Source organism: Protopterus annectens, chromosome 6.part0 (genome assembly GCF_019279795.1).
Source record: "Protopterus annectens isolate FY-2018-M chromosome 6.part0, PAN1.0, whole genome shotgun sequence".
NCBI lineage: Eukaryota > Metazoa > Chordata > Ceratodontiformes > Protopteridae > Protopterus > Protopterus annectens.
Window position 1 is genome coordinate 498,340,768 of NC_056737.1, and position 17,077 is coordinate 498,357,844.

Here is a 17,077-nt window from a genome sequence, read left to right on the forward strand (position 1 = left end):
GCAGTAGCCATACGTGCAGGGTTATCATCGCAGTTGTCTCTTTTATTGGTCACCATCAAGCCATTTGCCAAACAGAAGTCCAGGAGGGCCTCTCCTTCTTTATTCTTGTTGCCTCATCTATGTGGACCAGGCAATCCTTATATCCTGTTCTGTCTGCCCACTGTGTGCATTCAGGTCATCCATTATCAACACCAATTCAAGTTGTCCTGCTTTATCTAGTAGGTCCTACAACTGCTGTCTGAATGCAGTTTTTCTTCACTATCACAACCCAGCTATGGAGCACAGCGGAGTTAAGATTATAAATACTGCCACATCCTTTCACTGGAGTCTGACTGCCATGAGTCTGTCAATACTTCTGATGACATCCCTCACACCATTTCTAGTCTGCCTACTTTTTCTTGGTAGAATATGGATCACAAGGCTTTGCTGCACTGGGCTTCCATCTTGTCTCGTGGATACAGAGGATGTCTAGCCTCCTTCTTACCATCATGTCATCCACTTCAAAGCTGCATCCTGTCAATAAACCTACATTAAGTGAGTGTAGTAATTCTTAGTTCATGGTTGACAGGTTGATTGGTTTTACGTCCAGCTTTCACTCAACAGAGCTATCGCAGGAAGCCCAGGATGGGCAACTAGACACCAGATGGCAAGTAGCTTATTGACCCAGGCCCGCTGGGCTTTATGGCAGGGACACACTGTCCAATAGGAGCACATACATCCCTCCTACCATTAGCATGGGTCCCTGATGCAGGTCAGAAAAGCAGGGTCCTCAGCCCACTTATCACCAGCAAATATCCATGCCCATTTTTGGCAACATAAGTCAACACAATCGAATCATTTAGAACCATTTTTTTTTAATTTTTTTACATCATCAGGTGGCTAACATGGGGCACAGTCTGTGATCCATGTTCTCCTATCTTGAAGATACTGCACACCACAGTTGATGCTCAAAACATTTGGTCTGTAAAACTTTTTCTATAAACGCACCATCTAGAGTTTGTGCTACTACCCACAAGTCCATTCTTAGGTGAGTTTCAGGTGGAAACACTCAACATGTTTATGGAAGGTGGGAGGAACCCCACAGAGACATAGGGAGAACATGCAAGCTCCATGCAAGCATTGGCCAGAGGTCAGGATTGAACCTTGTACCTTCTGCATGGGAGATAAAGACCTTAATTATGCCAAATGGTCTAAATATATTTATTTATATGTCATAAGTGAATTCATGGATTTTATTTTACAAAAATGCATTGTATGTTGATGCACTACCTATTATGTTAAGTATAATTTGTGTACTGGGTACTTCACAAATGTTCAGCATAATACTGTTTGTATTAACAGATGTGCTAAACAGTTTTGTCTGTGGTAATATAAGCTGTATGCATTCTAAAATACAGATTAGAAAGCTAGCACATACTTAATGTCTCACTCTATGGGCCTGATTCCAAAATACTTGCTAACAGTATAAGTGACCACTTACATTGAGAGCAAGCTAAGAGCAGATCTTTTGGAATCTGGCCACTGGGAAAGTCTGTTTATTGATAGTCCTTACACTGAAATATGACACTTACACTGATAACAAGTCTTTCAAAGTCAGGGCAGACTTACACTGAAAGCAACTGCTTTGGAATCTGGCCCTTTATCTACAGCTGTCACTCAACATGTATTAAATAGCAACATGAACTATTAAATTCAGATTCCTAAGTATGGTAATGTAAAACAATTTTTACAATAACATTTAAGATTAACAGTTATTCTGTGCACAAACATAAACAACTATTAGCTCATATTAAAACAAAAAGTTTCATGCTCACCATAATGTTCCATCTGTGTTGTCCATTTTTATTCTTCCTCAACTGTTAGGTTCAGATCCATCCCTCAGATCTGACTTGGCCACTTTTTATAGCTCGTGGAACATTGAAAGCTGTTGAGCTCCTCTTGTACCCATAATGCACTAGTCCCCTACTATACCTTAGATCTTGTTTGCTAACTTTTAATGAATATTAAAAAAAACACATATTAGTATTTAGAGCTCAAACAAAGGAACAGTGGTTCCTCTAGCATCTTATGTTCCTTTCAGAAGTCAAACTGGTAGGTGGCTGGAGGGACGGAAGTTGAGGAAGTATGAAACTGGACAACACAGATGGAACATTATGGTGAGTACATAACTTCTTTATCTGATGTTGTCATTTTCATTTATTCCTCAACTGTTGGGACAGAGTCCCTAGCTACCTCAGTCCCAGCAGGACTCTAAGGAAAGATATTACTGAGCACTGCTGACCCAAAGGCTGCTCTTCCCCTAGAGATGACATCCAATTTGTAATGAGCAATAAAGACATGAGGGCTAGCCCAAGTTGCAGCTGCACAAATATTATCCAAGGAAGATCTGGATAAAAACACTAAAGATATTGCCATAGACCTGGTAGAATGAGCTTTTAAATGTTTTGGCAAAGTCAAACCTGCCTTTTGCTAGACAAATGAAATATAATTGGTAATAAGGTCACTTTGGTAACTGATTTACCTAATTTTGATTCTAAAAATTAGATAAATAACTGATTTGATTTTCTGCAAATCTTTGTCCTATGTAAGTAAAAGCATAACTGTCTGTGAACATCCAGCAAATGTAGCATATACTCTCCTTTGTTTGAACAATTTAGAAAGAAAACTAGAAGACTAATAGTTTGATTAATATTGGATTCTGACACCACCATAGGAAGGAAGGAAGGCTGTATGGATTAGTTCATAAAGATACCCTACAAATAAGGAGGTTTAGCGTTGTTGCCTCACAGTAAGATGCTGTCCTGTTCGATTCTCAGCTAGAGAGTCTTCTGTGTGGAGACATGCATGAATGGACGTACCTTCGTTGAAGGTTGTGCATCAGGGCTGGCAACTCAGCACGTAAAAATCTACTGCCAATCATTAGCGGACCGGAGTTCCGCTGTGGCGACCCCTGACCGGGAAAAGCCGAAAGACACAACAAAGAAGAAATGGCTTGAAGTTCTGATACTCTTTTAGTAGATATAGTGGCCACTAAAAAGATAGCTTTCAAGTTAGAAATTTTAATTCACATTTGGCTGAAAGGGAGATTGGGTCAAAGATTGCAAAACTAAATTCAAATCCCACAGGGGAGTTGGATCTTTAAAAGGGAGTCTAAGAAGAAAGGTTTCTCTTATAAATGCCCTGCAAAGTTTGAAAGAGGCTAACAATGAATTGTTTACCCCAGTATGAAAGGTAGAAATGGCAGCTAGTTGCACTTTAACAGTTGAAGAACTAGCACCTTTGTCAAAGATGTTTGCAAAAACTCTAAAACCTTAGATACTGGTGCTGAAAAAGGGCCAGTGCCATTCTGCTGTGTGCATATGCCAAACCTTTTCTATTTACTTCTGTAAAATTTTCTCATAGAAGCTTTGTGGGAGAATAGAAGAATGTGGTGAACAGAGGGAGAGAGCCTGGTGTGTCTTGCTATTAAAGGATGTGGAGAAGCCATGCAGTTAATTTTAGGCCTAAGATCTCTGCATGTACAATGTTTGTCAGATGCAATAGGAGGTCTGGAGCTGTTTCCAGAATCCAAGGGTGTGAAGTAGATGAGGCCAAAGAAAGGGGAACCAAATTTGATGAGGCCAATGCGGAGCAATGAGAATGACTGTACTCTTCAACTGAGATGATTTTTGAAGAAGTTTGGGAATTAGAGGGACAGGGGGAAAGGCATAGAGGAGACCGGGGGGGCAATCTTTCATTGATTCCCCTGTTGGGGGGACCAGGGCAAAGCACCTGCTCCATGCAGTTGTTGTTGAGCGGAAATGCAAAGAGGTTGCAACAAGGTTGGCCCCATTGATGGAATATCTTTTCCACTAAGTTCATGTTGAGTGACCAGTCATGAGGCATTAGAATGGACCTGCTTAATTTGTCTGCCATCACACTGGATTTCCCTGAAATGTGAGTTGCTATCAGAAATCGATTGGACGAGATTGCCCATTGCCATACTGTAATAGCTTCTTGACGGGCGGGGTAAGATTTATTTCCTCCTTGTTTGTTGATGCACCAAATTACTAACATGTTGTCCATTTGAATCACAATAGTCCCAAAAATGAGAGTGTCTTGAAAGGTCTGCAATGCTAAGAAGATAGCTCTCATTTCTAGGATATTGACATACATACTAACCTCTTCAGGGGACCATGTGCCTTGGACTGTCTCTCCCAAGAAGTGCTCCCAAACACCCGATCTGGGAAGCATCCATGATAACTATGGCCTTAGGCTGAAGGAAAGTGAAGGGGCAACCTTGCATTATCTGATCAGAGTGAATCCACCAAAGGAGATAACTTTTGCAAGTCTGTGTTATCTTGATTTGGGTGGATAAGGATTGATGTGGAATGGACCACTGAATTGCTAGGGTCCACTGAAAAAGTCTCATGTGGTATCTTGCTAAAAGATCCAAAATTGTCACAGCATACATTAACCTAAAAGCTTGAAGACTCAATCTGGCTGAAAGATAGGAATTTTGAATGATCTCTCTGGCCTGGAATCATATGTTTTTGTACCCTTGGTAAGGGAAGAGAAGCTGTCAAAGATACAGTGTCAATCAAAGCTCTTATAAACTCTAACATTTGAGTTGGTTTTTGAAGACATTTGTTGTGATTGATAGTAATTCCCAGGTGGGATCATAACTGGAGTACATAATCTCTTGCTTGATCAGAAGCTGCCTGGTAGGAGTGGTTATGAGCCAGTCATCCAAGTAAGGAAACACAAAGAATATTTGCTGTCTCAAGTGAGATTATATTACTTCCTTGAACTTGGTGAACACCCTGAGGGGTTGTGGTGAGACCAAAGATCAGTGCTCTGAACTGGTAATGACTGGCTCCCAGCCAGAAGCATAGGTATCTTCTGGATTATCTTTTCATTTATATGTGACAGTACACATCCCAAAGATCTGTTGAGCATATCCAGTCATCCTTGGGCAGGAAAAGCAAAATGGACTATACTGTGACCATCCTGAACTTTGTCTACTGAACTAATTGGTTCAGATTGCTGAGATCCAAAATTGGTCTCCATTCCCCTGTTTTCTTCAGCACTAAAATGAATCTTAAGTCGGTTCTGGACTCTTACTGGTCTGGGGTGACCTCTTTGTTTCTAGTGCTCTTGCTTTCCTCTGACTAGGTGGAACATTGGGAATTTTGTTTACTGTTAGGGGGTGGAGGGAAAAGGGTATTATATAACCTCTGGAAATAAACTTCTGCACCCAGTATCTTTTGTAATCTCTAGCCAGGCTCTCTGGTGCAGCAATAAACAAACATCGACTGTCTCCAGAGGTGGACAATCTGTCCTCCTTTCAAGGGCACTGGTAAGATCTTTCGTGGAATATGTCCCTAGATCCATGGTTCTGAGAGCCTCTTCTGTTGCACAGGTGGTGTCTTCCATTAGAGTTCCCCCTTCCACTCCTGGGGGAACTATCTCCAAGTGGATCATGGAAAGGACCCTGTGACTTTCTAAGCCACATTTTTTGACAACCTTGTTGATTCATAGAGATGATTCTTTGAGGAGTTGAAAAATGTACACCATCTGCAGAGTCTTACCATTCTGCTCACACCTGTATAGTGTGCCTTTAACCCTGGGGTGAAACAAAGAACTTCCATCAAAGGGAACATTGAAGAAGGAAGACTTGAAGAGCTCTGCAGAATCACACAGGTGCATCCAGGCATGTCTTCTAATGGAAATGGCTGAACCTACCACACTTGATGTACCTTCAGCTGCATGTGAAATAAGCCTCACAAACAAATTTGAAATGGACTGTAGGGTGGCCAGCTGTGAGGCAGTAGAGCTCTCTGCCTCAGAAGTAATGGTTGCAGAGAGGGATTTGAAGAGTTCTTTAACAAATCTCTCTGAAGACTGGTGAAGTGTGCATAATAATTCAACAATCAAAGTGCAAAGGTTGTTGAACCATATACATGCTTCCTGAATTTGTCCAGTGCCCTATACTCCCTGTTGGGGGACGAATAGAGGAAATATGATCTACAAGTATTTTTTGTGGCTGCCACTATGGCTATGGCATCAATGGGTACTCCCTTACTCCAAAAATCCCTCTCCTTGCGTGGTTTCAGAATCCTGTCTGGTCTCTTTGGGATTGGTTTAACTGAGTCGGGTTCCTTCCATACCCCTAGAGAGATCAAATCAATGAGCTCACCGGTGGTTCAAGTCACCAAAGAGGTAGAGGGGCTAGCTCCAAAGGCTTCCAGGAATACTGGTTCCTCTTGGGAAGGGATATCATCTGACTAACCATCCCTTTGCTTGAGGAACTCTAATATGTCTCTAAATGAGACATTGTCAGGTGGTGATCTTCGGGATCCTTCCCCCTCATTGAAATCAGCATCTTCCATGACAGACTCTTGAGGAGAGTTTAAGTGCCTCCTTTTGCACTTTCTCTTCTTATATATTCACAAATAGAATTGATGTTCTTATATTCACATATAGAATTGAAATGGGCCAAGTCTGAGCAATACAAAAGTAAGTTGTGTGCATCAGACTAGGGGATCTTATGGCCCCAAGCCTTACATTTTTTTAAAACCCCAAGGTTTTTCCAACATTGCTAGTCCAGAACTGGAGAAATGAAAAAGATAATGAAAGAGAATTTTTGTTTTTAAATTAACTAAGAGAAAATACCAGCAATGGTGCCTTTTTTAGGCATTGTTCCAAAGACCAAATTACCACCGTAACAGCTATAAATAAATGTAATCTGAGGGTCATGCTGCTCAATGCTAGAAGTCTAAATCTCAAGATGCACTCACGCGAAGCACTCCTCAAAATGGAGAACATTGACATTTGTGCTGTAAAGGAGACCTGGTTTAAAGCGGCAGAAAGCACCCCTACCAGGCTATAACTCATTCCAAACCTTTCGGCCCCGAAACATGGACCGAAGGTGCAAAGGCAGTGGTGTCTCCATATTCATAAAGGATATGCACACCTCCAGACTAGTAGCCCAGCATAACACATCTAAGATACTTCAGGTGCAACTAATATTGGGTAAGATGGCGATCCAGGTCATAGCCTGCTATAGGTCCCCAACCATGTCCCTAGACTCTCACTCCACGTTTCTAAGCACCCTGGAATCTATCAAGGTCCAACCCAACACTCTGTTACTAGGAGACTTCAACTACTCCTCCATCAATTGGGAAAACTACTCAAGCACCAATACACTGGTCCAATGCTTCCTGGAATTCATCAGTTCCAATGCCTCTGGATCAGTTCATTCTGACCCCAACTAGAGGAAGTAACATCCTTGACCTGGTTACTACTAACATGGGCGACCGTTGCTCTACACCAATAGACAATCCCTCCCTGGTCAGATCCAACTATAAACTAATCACCATGGAAATCCACATCTCACCCACACACCCCGCAAAGGTAACCACATTGAAAAACTTCTCCAAAGCTGACTTTGGACTCCTAAAAACAGAGGTGGCTAACTTCACTGCACCCATGCCAATGGAAAATAGGTGCATGACTGCCGAATCATACACCAGTGCACTGTACAGACGTGCACAAATGCATGGAACTAGCCATACCCAACAGAACCAAGACGGTCTCCTGTAAAAAAGGGAAGCCAATCTGGTGGTCCCCTGCCATTAATAAACTCTACAACAGGAAGAAACTGTTGCAGGAAAAGGTGAAGTCCCAAGACTGGAAAAACTCCCTTATTAGCCTCAACAATAAGATGAGATACCTAATCAAATCCTTTAAAGCCAACTATGAAGACAGAATTGCGGCAGGCACTAAAAACAATCACAAAGCCTTCTGTAGCTATATCAAGAACCTCCACGGCAATACCCAGATTTGCTTTGAGATACTGCACAATGGTCCTCCTATACCCAGCCAACAGATATTGCCAACATACTGGCTGACAGATTCAGTACCAACATTACCCCTCTCTCCCCCCAAAGGACCAATCACAATACCGGAAAAATGCTAGGCACCCAGCATTACTGCAGCACAGGTTAAAGCTGCATTTTCCAAGGCCAAGAATACAGCTTCCATGGTAACTGATAATATCCCTGGCTGTGTTCTACATGAATTACAAAGTGAACTGGCACCACATCTTTGTACCCTGTTCAGTCACAGCCTCACCTCAGGCTTTGTCCCTACCAAATGGAGCACTGCTACAGTCATCCCACTCCATAAAGGGGGACTGACTACAGACCCTGGGAATTATTGCCTCATTAGCCTGATGAGTCTGATATGTAAAGCAATGGAGCACATCATCATGGACCTGATTAACAAAGATATATGAAATCTCCAAATTTTAGACCCACACAATTTGGCTTTGTGAAAGGGAGATCATGCCTGCTCAACCTGGTTGACTTCTTTGAGTCAGTCACCAGGGCTGTGGATGAAGGTAAGGGAGTGCATACAGCCTACCTCGATCTGGCCAAGGCCTTTGATGCCATCCCTCATTCAGGAATTATTGATAAATTCATCAAACTAGGTATCAACCCCTATATCACTAGGTGGGTTGCAAATTGGCTCACAGATAGAATACACAGTGTGAAAGTAGCAGACTCCCAAGTCAGACTGATGATCAATCACGAGTGGAGTCTCAAAGGGATCGGTCCTGGGTCCTCTCCTGTTTGGCATCTACTTCTCAGACATCCAGGCCAACACAAAGGGACTCTGACTAATCAGTTTCACAGATGATTTCAAACTGGGAACCATTATTAACTCCCCAAATGATGCAGACATCCTACAGAAAGGCTTCACTGAGACCAATGACTGGTGTCGAAACCATGACCTTAAGCTTAATGCCAAAATATGCGTCGTCATCCCCTTTGGTAAAAACTCATTTTCCACTAATTACGACATCGATGGGAGCCCACTGAACACTGAAGGAGTTATAAGAGTTCTGGGGAAGCAGGTTGACAGCAACCTCTCCTTCGACCACCACATTGCAACTGTGGTCAGAAAGTCCTTCTATGTGACACTTCTCATTACCAAGGATTTTGCATCCAGGAAGAAAGAGGTCATTGTCTCTTTCTACTCTTCCCTCATTAGACAAATCATTGAGTATAATGCCCCATTTGGCATGTACCTCAAAAGACACATGCAACAGCTGGAGAGGCCACAGAAGTACCATATGAAGAGGATCATAGGCATTAAACACATATCCTACACAGACAGATTCAAAAGACTCTAACTATTCTCTGCCTCATATCGCCTACTTAGCGATGATCTCTGCTTGACTTACAAAGCCATGTCTGACCCAACTCTGTTAGAAATGCTACATCTAAAGAAATCCCAATCCCTCCACATCACACACTCCAGAGACCTCAACCTCATTACCTCAATCAACAGAACATGCTGGAGGGACAGGTTCCTCACCCAGAGACTGCCCATGCTCTGGAATAGACTTCCCATACATGTCAAGCAGAGCACCTCGCTGACCCTCTTCAAGAGAAATCTTGATGAGTGGATGGGTAATAGAAAGTTCACCCCGGGGATCACTCCAGTGGCTCTGCTTGATAGAGGCATTGGGAACTAACATCGGGTGGCACGATGCCAGGGCACTTCTATGGGATAGGCTTGTAAAGGCTCCAGGGCCATTAACCTAGTACACACCTATGAATCTAAGGTAATTAACAGAGTAATAACCTAAAAAGGTAAAATAAAAAAAAGATTACCAACAATGGTAACTGAGGGAATATACACTAAAAAGTGTAACAAGGAGGTAGATAATTAAAATATACAAGATTATAAAGTATAAATTTTTAAATTACTCACTAAACACAAGAAATACTCAAGACCTTATAGCGACCAATGTCTGAAAGCGAAAGCAACAAATGAGATCTAAGGTATGGTAGGGGAATAGTACATTATGGGTAAGAGAAGAGCCTGAGAGCTTTCAGTGTTCCATGAGCTGTAAAAAGCAGCCAAGTCAGATCTGAGGGTTGTATCCAAACCCAACAGTCAAGGAATGAATGAAAATGGCAACATCAGATCTGCCAGCTTTACCGAATGACATAGAAAACTTCCATACCATTATTTAAACAGATGCTTTTAACTTTGCCATTTTTGCCCTTTATTTAGATCTTCAAGTCTTATACTTCTGAAAAATATCTATAACCCCCCTACTGCATGTGCCTGAGGTCTAACAAAATACTTCATTAGTACAGATCAGATTATATTATAATATTTAATTTCATTATGTTACCACAGTCCTGAACACTGACTGCTACTGAAATCCATATAGAGTGGCCATTAGATACAACAAAATGCTTCTGCTGAGACTTTAATTCCATCAGTCCACATCATGTCACCTGAACAAACTATTTAATTGTACTTTGTGCTCTTTTAGTCTCATCAGCATGCATATCTTTAATTGACTGTATCCATCCTAGTCAAAACAGTGCTTTCTTTTCCCTTCTGTTCATAGGTTAATTTTTTTTCTGCACAGTTCATTGAGACTTGCACAGATGGGTATTCATTTATTTTACTTAGTTTCGTAATTCTGATTATATATTATTTACAGAGTTCATGCCTCACAAAGAACGATGCTACAAAATGACTGTATCCCCACTACATTCTGAAAAGTGAATGGTCCAGTGCCATTCAAAAAAGAAAGGAATACATATTAGTACATTTCATTGTAAAAAAAAAAATTGGTGACATGATAAATTATGTCTGGTCAGTTCAAAAACTCAGTCGTATATGCAAAAGAAGTCTGTAGCTGAATTGCAATGTCAGAATAGCACAACTGATTGACACACTTTTTGAGAAGAAAATCGTTTGAATTACATTTTAGATTGACATGTATATTCAACCCAGTACCACGTGTAAATATTAAGTTAGTATTGTGCCAATGTAGGTGCCTTTATGAATTGCTTGTAAAAATGAACCCACATTCTGAAACACTGATAAAAGCCAAAGATTCTTAAAATACTGTGCAAAACCTCACATATTTCCCAGTGTGCCAACAAAAAATGAGTTCTCAGAAGACTCACAGATTAATGAATGCATTTGTGTTTCTTTATTTTAGCATAATGCTTGGATTCTATCCAACTGTAGCTAAACTTAAAAACCCAACATTATTTTTCACCAAGCCAAAATCATCTGTATGATGGGTTATTTAACTGAAAAACAGAAATGTAAACATGGGCTAGCATTCTTATTTACTCTTTTATAACAGCATCAATGAGCATACATTAGGGAATGACAACAGGCACCACTGTATTAAATACAGTTATGAGGTACACCACAGTACCGCATGTTATTTCACTGCTACATGACCGGGATAATCTTCAACTACAGAACAAAAACTCTGTTATAATGTACAACAAGCCACAGCAAGAACAGACACTTCACATTCTTCATATTGCATAGTAGGCTTGGAAACTAAATGCTACAGAATATAAATTTCATTGCCAGCTAAAAAGTGGTGAACAGGGTCGCTTGTGTCTGATGCTGCTGTTTACTGAGGTTCAAATCCTGCCCCTGTTATCCACGGAGTGGTCAGAGGAGGGATGACTACTAACCAGCAGAAGGAAGAAGGATAGGTTACATCTGTTTTATGTAGGGTGTAGGTATAGGTTTCTATGTCATGCTGACTGGTCCTGATAAGTGTCACTTCACATCGGTAGCACATATGGGTGTAAAAACTACATGATGGAGTGTAAACATCTAAGCATTCAGATGCCCTGGAAAATGATGGCGCAATCATACTACAGCATGCTTATTACAGATAGATAGTTCCCTTGTATCTAAGAAGTCTTTCTTCTCGAGGGGGGGGCACCTGATGAATGCTTGCTCCTAGGTTTTCCCCATTTGCATTGGGAAAAGGAGGCATAGCCTTTTTTTTTTGGGGGGGGGGTAGGGAAGGCAAAGCCAGACATCATTAGTGATTATACAGTGATACAAAAAGATTAGAAAATGTATGTGTTAGTTTCTCTGAAGGATGTACAAACACAAGTAAATGAGTCTTTTCTCCACTTCGTTTTGGCATAAGGCAGCTTAATGCAATAATTTAATTAGGCATTTTTCATTCTCCTGTGTACATTTACACAGAATTTACAGCAAACAAGTATGTATTCATCAGATCAGTAGTAGGTTTCTCTAATTTTTAATTATTTGTTTGGTAATTCTTTAACAATCTCAACATACCCAATATCTTACCCACATGTGTACTGGGACTACGGGCATGTTTGTTTACCCATACGTTGTCATTATTCTGTTTTTTTTTTTTTCATTTCAGAGCTGTGGTTGTCTGAATACTGTCCCAGGACACACTGAGAGCATGGCTGCAGCTAGCACAGTACAAGATGCCAGCCAGCTCTTAGCAGGACATTCTTTTGATTATCACAGACAAGAATGACTTATGCAATTTTAAACAATGCATTTTAGTCAAGACACAGTACATCTGTCTTTCTGAAAAAAATGAAGAATTAATCAGCATCACTGGCAAAGCTAGCTGAGCACAATCTGGTATTTAAATGTTGTAGCCATACCTTGTTTTATTATTAATAACTGGAAAAGGCCAACTGGTTCAAAATATCTCAGATTTGTAAGTGGTCTGAAGTCTGAGTGACCAAAACAATAAAATGCACAATGTTCATATTTAAGTATAAAACTTCATGCTTATTATAGCTCAAATACAGTGAAGCAGCTGCTTTAAGCCTATATAAAAATCTAAAAGACTAATAAATACTATATTATACTATACTATGCTAGACTATACTATACTATTCTATACTATACTATACTATACTATACTACATTATTTTAGTGCTGCATAAACTATCAGTAACATAGAAATTTTATGGATTTGGATAAATAGAATTTATGACTGCCGTCAAAGTTTACAGATAGGAAAGTAGAAGTGAGAAATATTTATAAATTGAAACTAGAAATGAGCATAAACATAAGGTAATCGTAGGAATTTTAACATTGGAAATAACCTTTTAGTGATATATTAAACATTTGAAAGCATTATGTGCAATAAATAAATGAAGGGTGGGGGCACATTTTCATAATTATACTATCACTACATTAAGTTTATCATGCAACCTTTCTCTTACTCCTTATCACATTCTTTTTTATGGATGGTTTTACTAGGCTTGACTCCTCTCAGAAATGTCTTTGCTATTTGTACTTGCTAACCTCATTAAAAGATGTTACTTGAGATAAAAGTTTGTAGCTATGATCATCACTATACTAAAAAAAGTGTGACCAAGTAATATGATAAGTTTTTTGTTTTTCCAGGCACCAAATGGTTTGCCAGCAGTAGGTGGCTTTGTCTCAGCATCAGGCATTGGTTCGTACCATCCAGGCCCACAGGTGTCACCTTACATGGCATATGGTGCAGCTCCTTCCAGCTATATGACAAGTCACGGATGGCAGCCCACTGCAGGGTCTACTCTTTCTCCACATGGCTGTGACATTCCTACACCACTAACCTTCAAGGGCATGCAAGCAGCAAGAGAAAGTAGCCATCCTGTAACAGCATCTGCACTGTGATGCCAGAAGAGATATCTGGACTGCTTTAAACTGAGAGTTTCATTTTGAAATGTGGAATGACATGCATTTTACAATGCCAAGATTCAGTAATTACAGACTTCAACATCTCATGGCTATGACCTGAAATAACAGAATGATATTATACAAACTGATGATGACCAGCATCTAAGATTAACATTTGTAACAGCTCTTACTTTTAAATTAGGACTACAGCTGGTCTGTAATACTTGTGCACTTTTGTAGCATAAAGAGACATTAGGCACCTAGACTGTTAAATCTGTCAAAACTATGCATATATTTATTGTAGATCAACATGGATATTTAAAGTGCAACTGCAGGCACTGAAATTGTGAAATCACGAAGCAAAACATCAAACAAAAAATCCATAAATGTACTATGCCATCTGATGCAATATTATTCAAAATGTCAGCATGTTTTATGGATTTGCTCATTTAGCAGGATGCCGACAGGTTATGCAACATTTGCAAAAAAATGGATTTCACTAATTTGTCAAAACACAAAGCAGGATTTTTACCTTTCACCAAAGCATCCTTGAAGATGATGCCATAGCATGCATTACCAAATGTACATTTCTATTCATTTGTAAATATGGATTATCAATAGTATATTCTATTTTTCTAATATACTATGTCTTTGTCTTAGTTTATTTTTCCTGAACATTTTGTTTTGATTGCTTCCTTTTCTTAGCAATGGTGGTGGGCTGCTCAGAAGATATTTGTTGTAGATACATACACAGTGAAAGCTTATACATTTTATGAAGGACTTTTTACTTGTTAATAGAAAATCCAAAAGCAAGCTATATAAGTCTTACATGCCATATCCAAATTTCTAAGCCATAAAATATTTTTACTGTATAAATTTATAGTAAAAGATGTGGAGAAAACAAAACTTTAAAGTGAAACAAACCAGAGCTGTACTGTACAATGAAATTCACTCACAGTTCAAACTGGACTTCAAAGAGTGACATTAGTAACATTAGTATGAAAATATATGAACTGTTAGAGAAAAACTGCCTACAAACCTTTTCTTTCCAGATTTGTTAGCTTTTATTTATTTTTGTGAGGTCTGATTGTTTTCTTTAATGAATGCAGCAATGAATTTGGTAATGCTTACAATGTTCATCACAAAACATTTATCACTCACAGACATACTGGTGGTGGTGGTACAATCTGTGTAACATAAACATTATTAAGTTATTTGTTTACTGCCTCTGAATAAGTAGTTAAGGATAGTCAGGTCAGAGCTTCCAGAAAAGTACTATGCAACCTGTGCCATACTGCAAAAAAAAAAAAAAGTTTTAACAATTCATATTCAGCAAAATTCTCTGGACATTGTGTATGCAGTTCACTCATAAGCAGTGGCATTCTTGGACAACCACATAGTGTCACTGCCTTAAACATTTCCAGAATTATAGATTCCACATAACATTATAGTGAGAAAATTAATATATCACTATAAGATAACACATTATAGAATAAGGACTGGCATTTCTCAGTATAGGTTAGTGACACATGCAAGTATAACACCTATGGAACATCAGCATTATAAGGTGCAAATTTGAATACCCTTTGCTAGGTAAATGTAACTTGCTTGTAGAAGTGCATTAATACTTCCTCACTTACAAGACAAAATGCATTCTATTGCACTCAAGAATGTTTTATTTGCTGTCTTCTTGACTTACTGAGTACATATTTGCCCTGTCAAATGGCCTTAAGTTGTTTTTTCCCATACTTAAACAATACTTGTGTTATGTTTATTGTAATATGTGTTGTATTTTTCTTTCTGCTTATCTACTTCTACAGATTAAACCTACCAGAGAACTCATTTTTCACCTTACTTTAAAAATACTCATCCATGACTGATTTCAAAATGACCAGTGATGCAAAACATTAAATGCTCCTTAAGTCAGTATAGTGTTACTAATGAACACTATAGTACCATGTATTGTTAGTTAAGGAGTGTCACATGTCTCAAAAACATACTCTTGGTTGAAAACATGTATCTTTAAAACATATTTAATTTATTGACATTCTTCAGGCAGACATGTCTGATTCATAACTGTATCTCACAGAACTCTGGAAATCAAACTTGGGATTATGTTATGCTATAGTCAAGAAACATCATTTCCTTATTACTATGCCTCTGACAATTTGTATTTTTGACAAAGAAGTAATCATTATTCCTTTACAATATCAATCAAATGCAGTGTGTTTTGATCACATATGCCTTGTATACCTTGCAACTTAAACAACGTCTTTCCAAGAAGGCGAATTCTCGGCCATACTTACCATGAGGTTTTGCTGCTCATACATAACAAAAGAAAAATATCTGGTAATAATCATCTAGAACTACTTTTTCACCAGTAAATAGTGTTTATATCTTAGTAGTTGTGCATTATTTGGATTTACAGATCTAAATGCTAATTTCTTAAATGATTTCAAAATATGCCAATGACAGTGCTTGAAGAAATTAAGCATTTTATATTGTAGACCCCAAGTCTTCCAAGTTCAAAGTTTTAAAGGTTCAAAATGATAAATATTTTTACACATATGCTTAGAAAACTTATATATAATTGTTATAAACAAGAATAGCAATTCCAGTGTACAGTGGCACTTTAAATGGTGATGGTAAAAGAGATATCGGAATTAAGTCACATTCTTATAGTTTATATTTACTAGCCAGCATTCTGTGTGCACATCTACAAGTACATAGACTTAAATATAAAAATATTAAATGCACTAAATTTGCATTTAGAAGCACTGCATAATATTATGTAATTTTTACTGCAGTAAAAGCCCATTTATTTCCAAAAACATATTTTAAGACAATAACTTTGAGCATCTTGAGAATCTTTTGTTTTTGTTAGGAGGAGTTTTAATAAGGCATATTTGCATTCCATCCAGAATTTTTTTTTAAGTTTCACTGACCCTGGTTGTAACTGAAGACTAGGAGATTTGTAATAAAGAATTAGATCATGTTTTTGAGAAAATGTACATCAAGAGGCTGTATCTGTATATATGTAAATGCCTTTTATTTTTATATCTTGAATGTTCTAAATTAATAAAATAAAGAACGACATGTCATCTCATTTGTATTTTCAGGTATAATATCAGTAATTAGGTAATCCGAATTTAACTAGAAATGGAAAAAAACTAGTGGTGCAGAAATTACATAGGGCTCATGTTGCTGCAGATAAGAACTATCAAATCAATAGCACGTCCTTTGATGACAACTACATATATAAGCTGGACTAGTTCAAACAGAATACTGGCATTGTGTGTTTTTTAACTATCTGACAAAAGTGCTTATTTTTGTATGTCAAAACATGAGAATTTTTTTTAGGAAATGAACAAAATCAAGGAATAAACATTTAGCACTGATAAATATGTTAATGATGGTCAACCTGTACAGTAATCAGTAACTTAAATATTATAAATTTAAGTGCTAGGACCTGTACTCAGATACAATTGATCGAGGAAAACATGTTTTTTTTTCCTGTGAAAATATGTTTTCCTGGGAAATTGATTTGAAATCTTGGACTGTCACTAATTTGTCAGGGGGATAT

At 38.6% G+C, this 17,077-nt stretch overlaps 1 protein-coding gene across 2 annotated transcripts in view; it reads left to right on the top strand.

Moving 5' to 3' along the window:
• PAX9 (paired box 9) overlaps nucleotides 1-16,771 on the top strand; it is a 222,506-nt gene extending 205,735 nt beyond the window's left edge. The window contains exon 4 of one of the 2 annotated variants that reach the window (XM_044074217.1): nucleotides 13,237-16,770. In XM_044074217.1, coding sequence (XP_043930152.1) covers nucleotides 13,237-13,491 — 255 coding nt within the window. In that variant the 3' untranslated portion in view covers nucleotides 13,492-16,770. Of the gene's footprint in view, nucleotides 1-13,236 lie in introns of both variants that reach the window. The other variant, XM_044074216.1, reaches the window with a different exon arrangement.
• The last annotated feature ends 306 nt before the right edge of the window (nucleotides 16,772-17,077 follow it).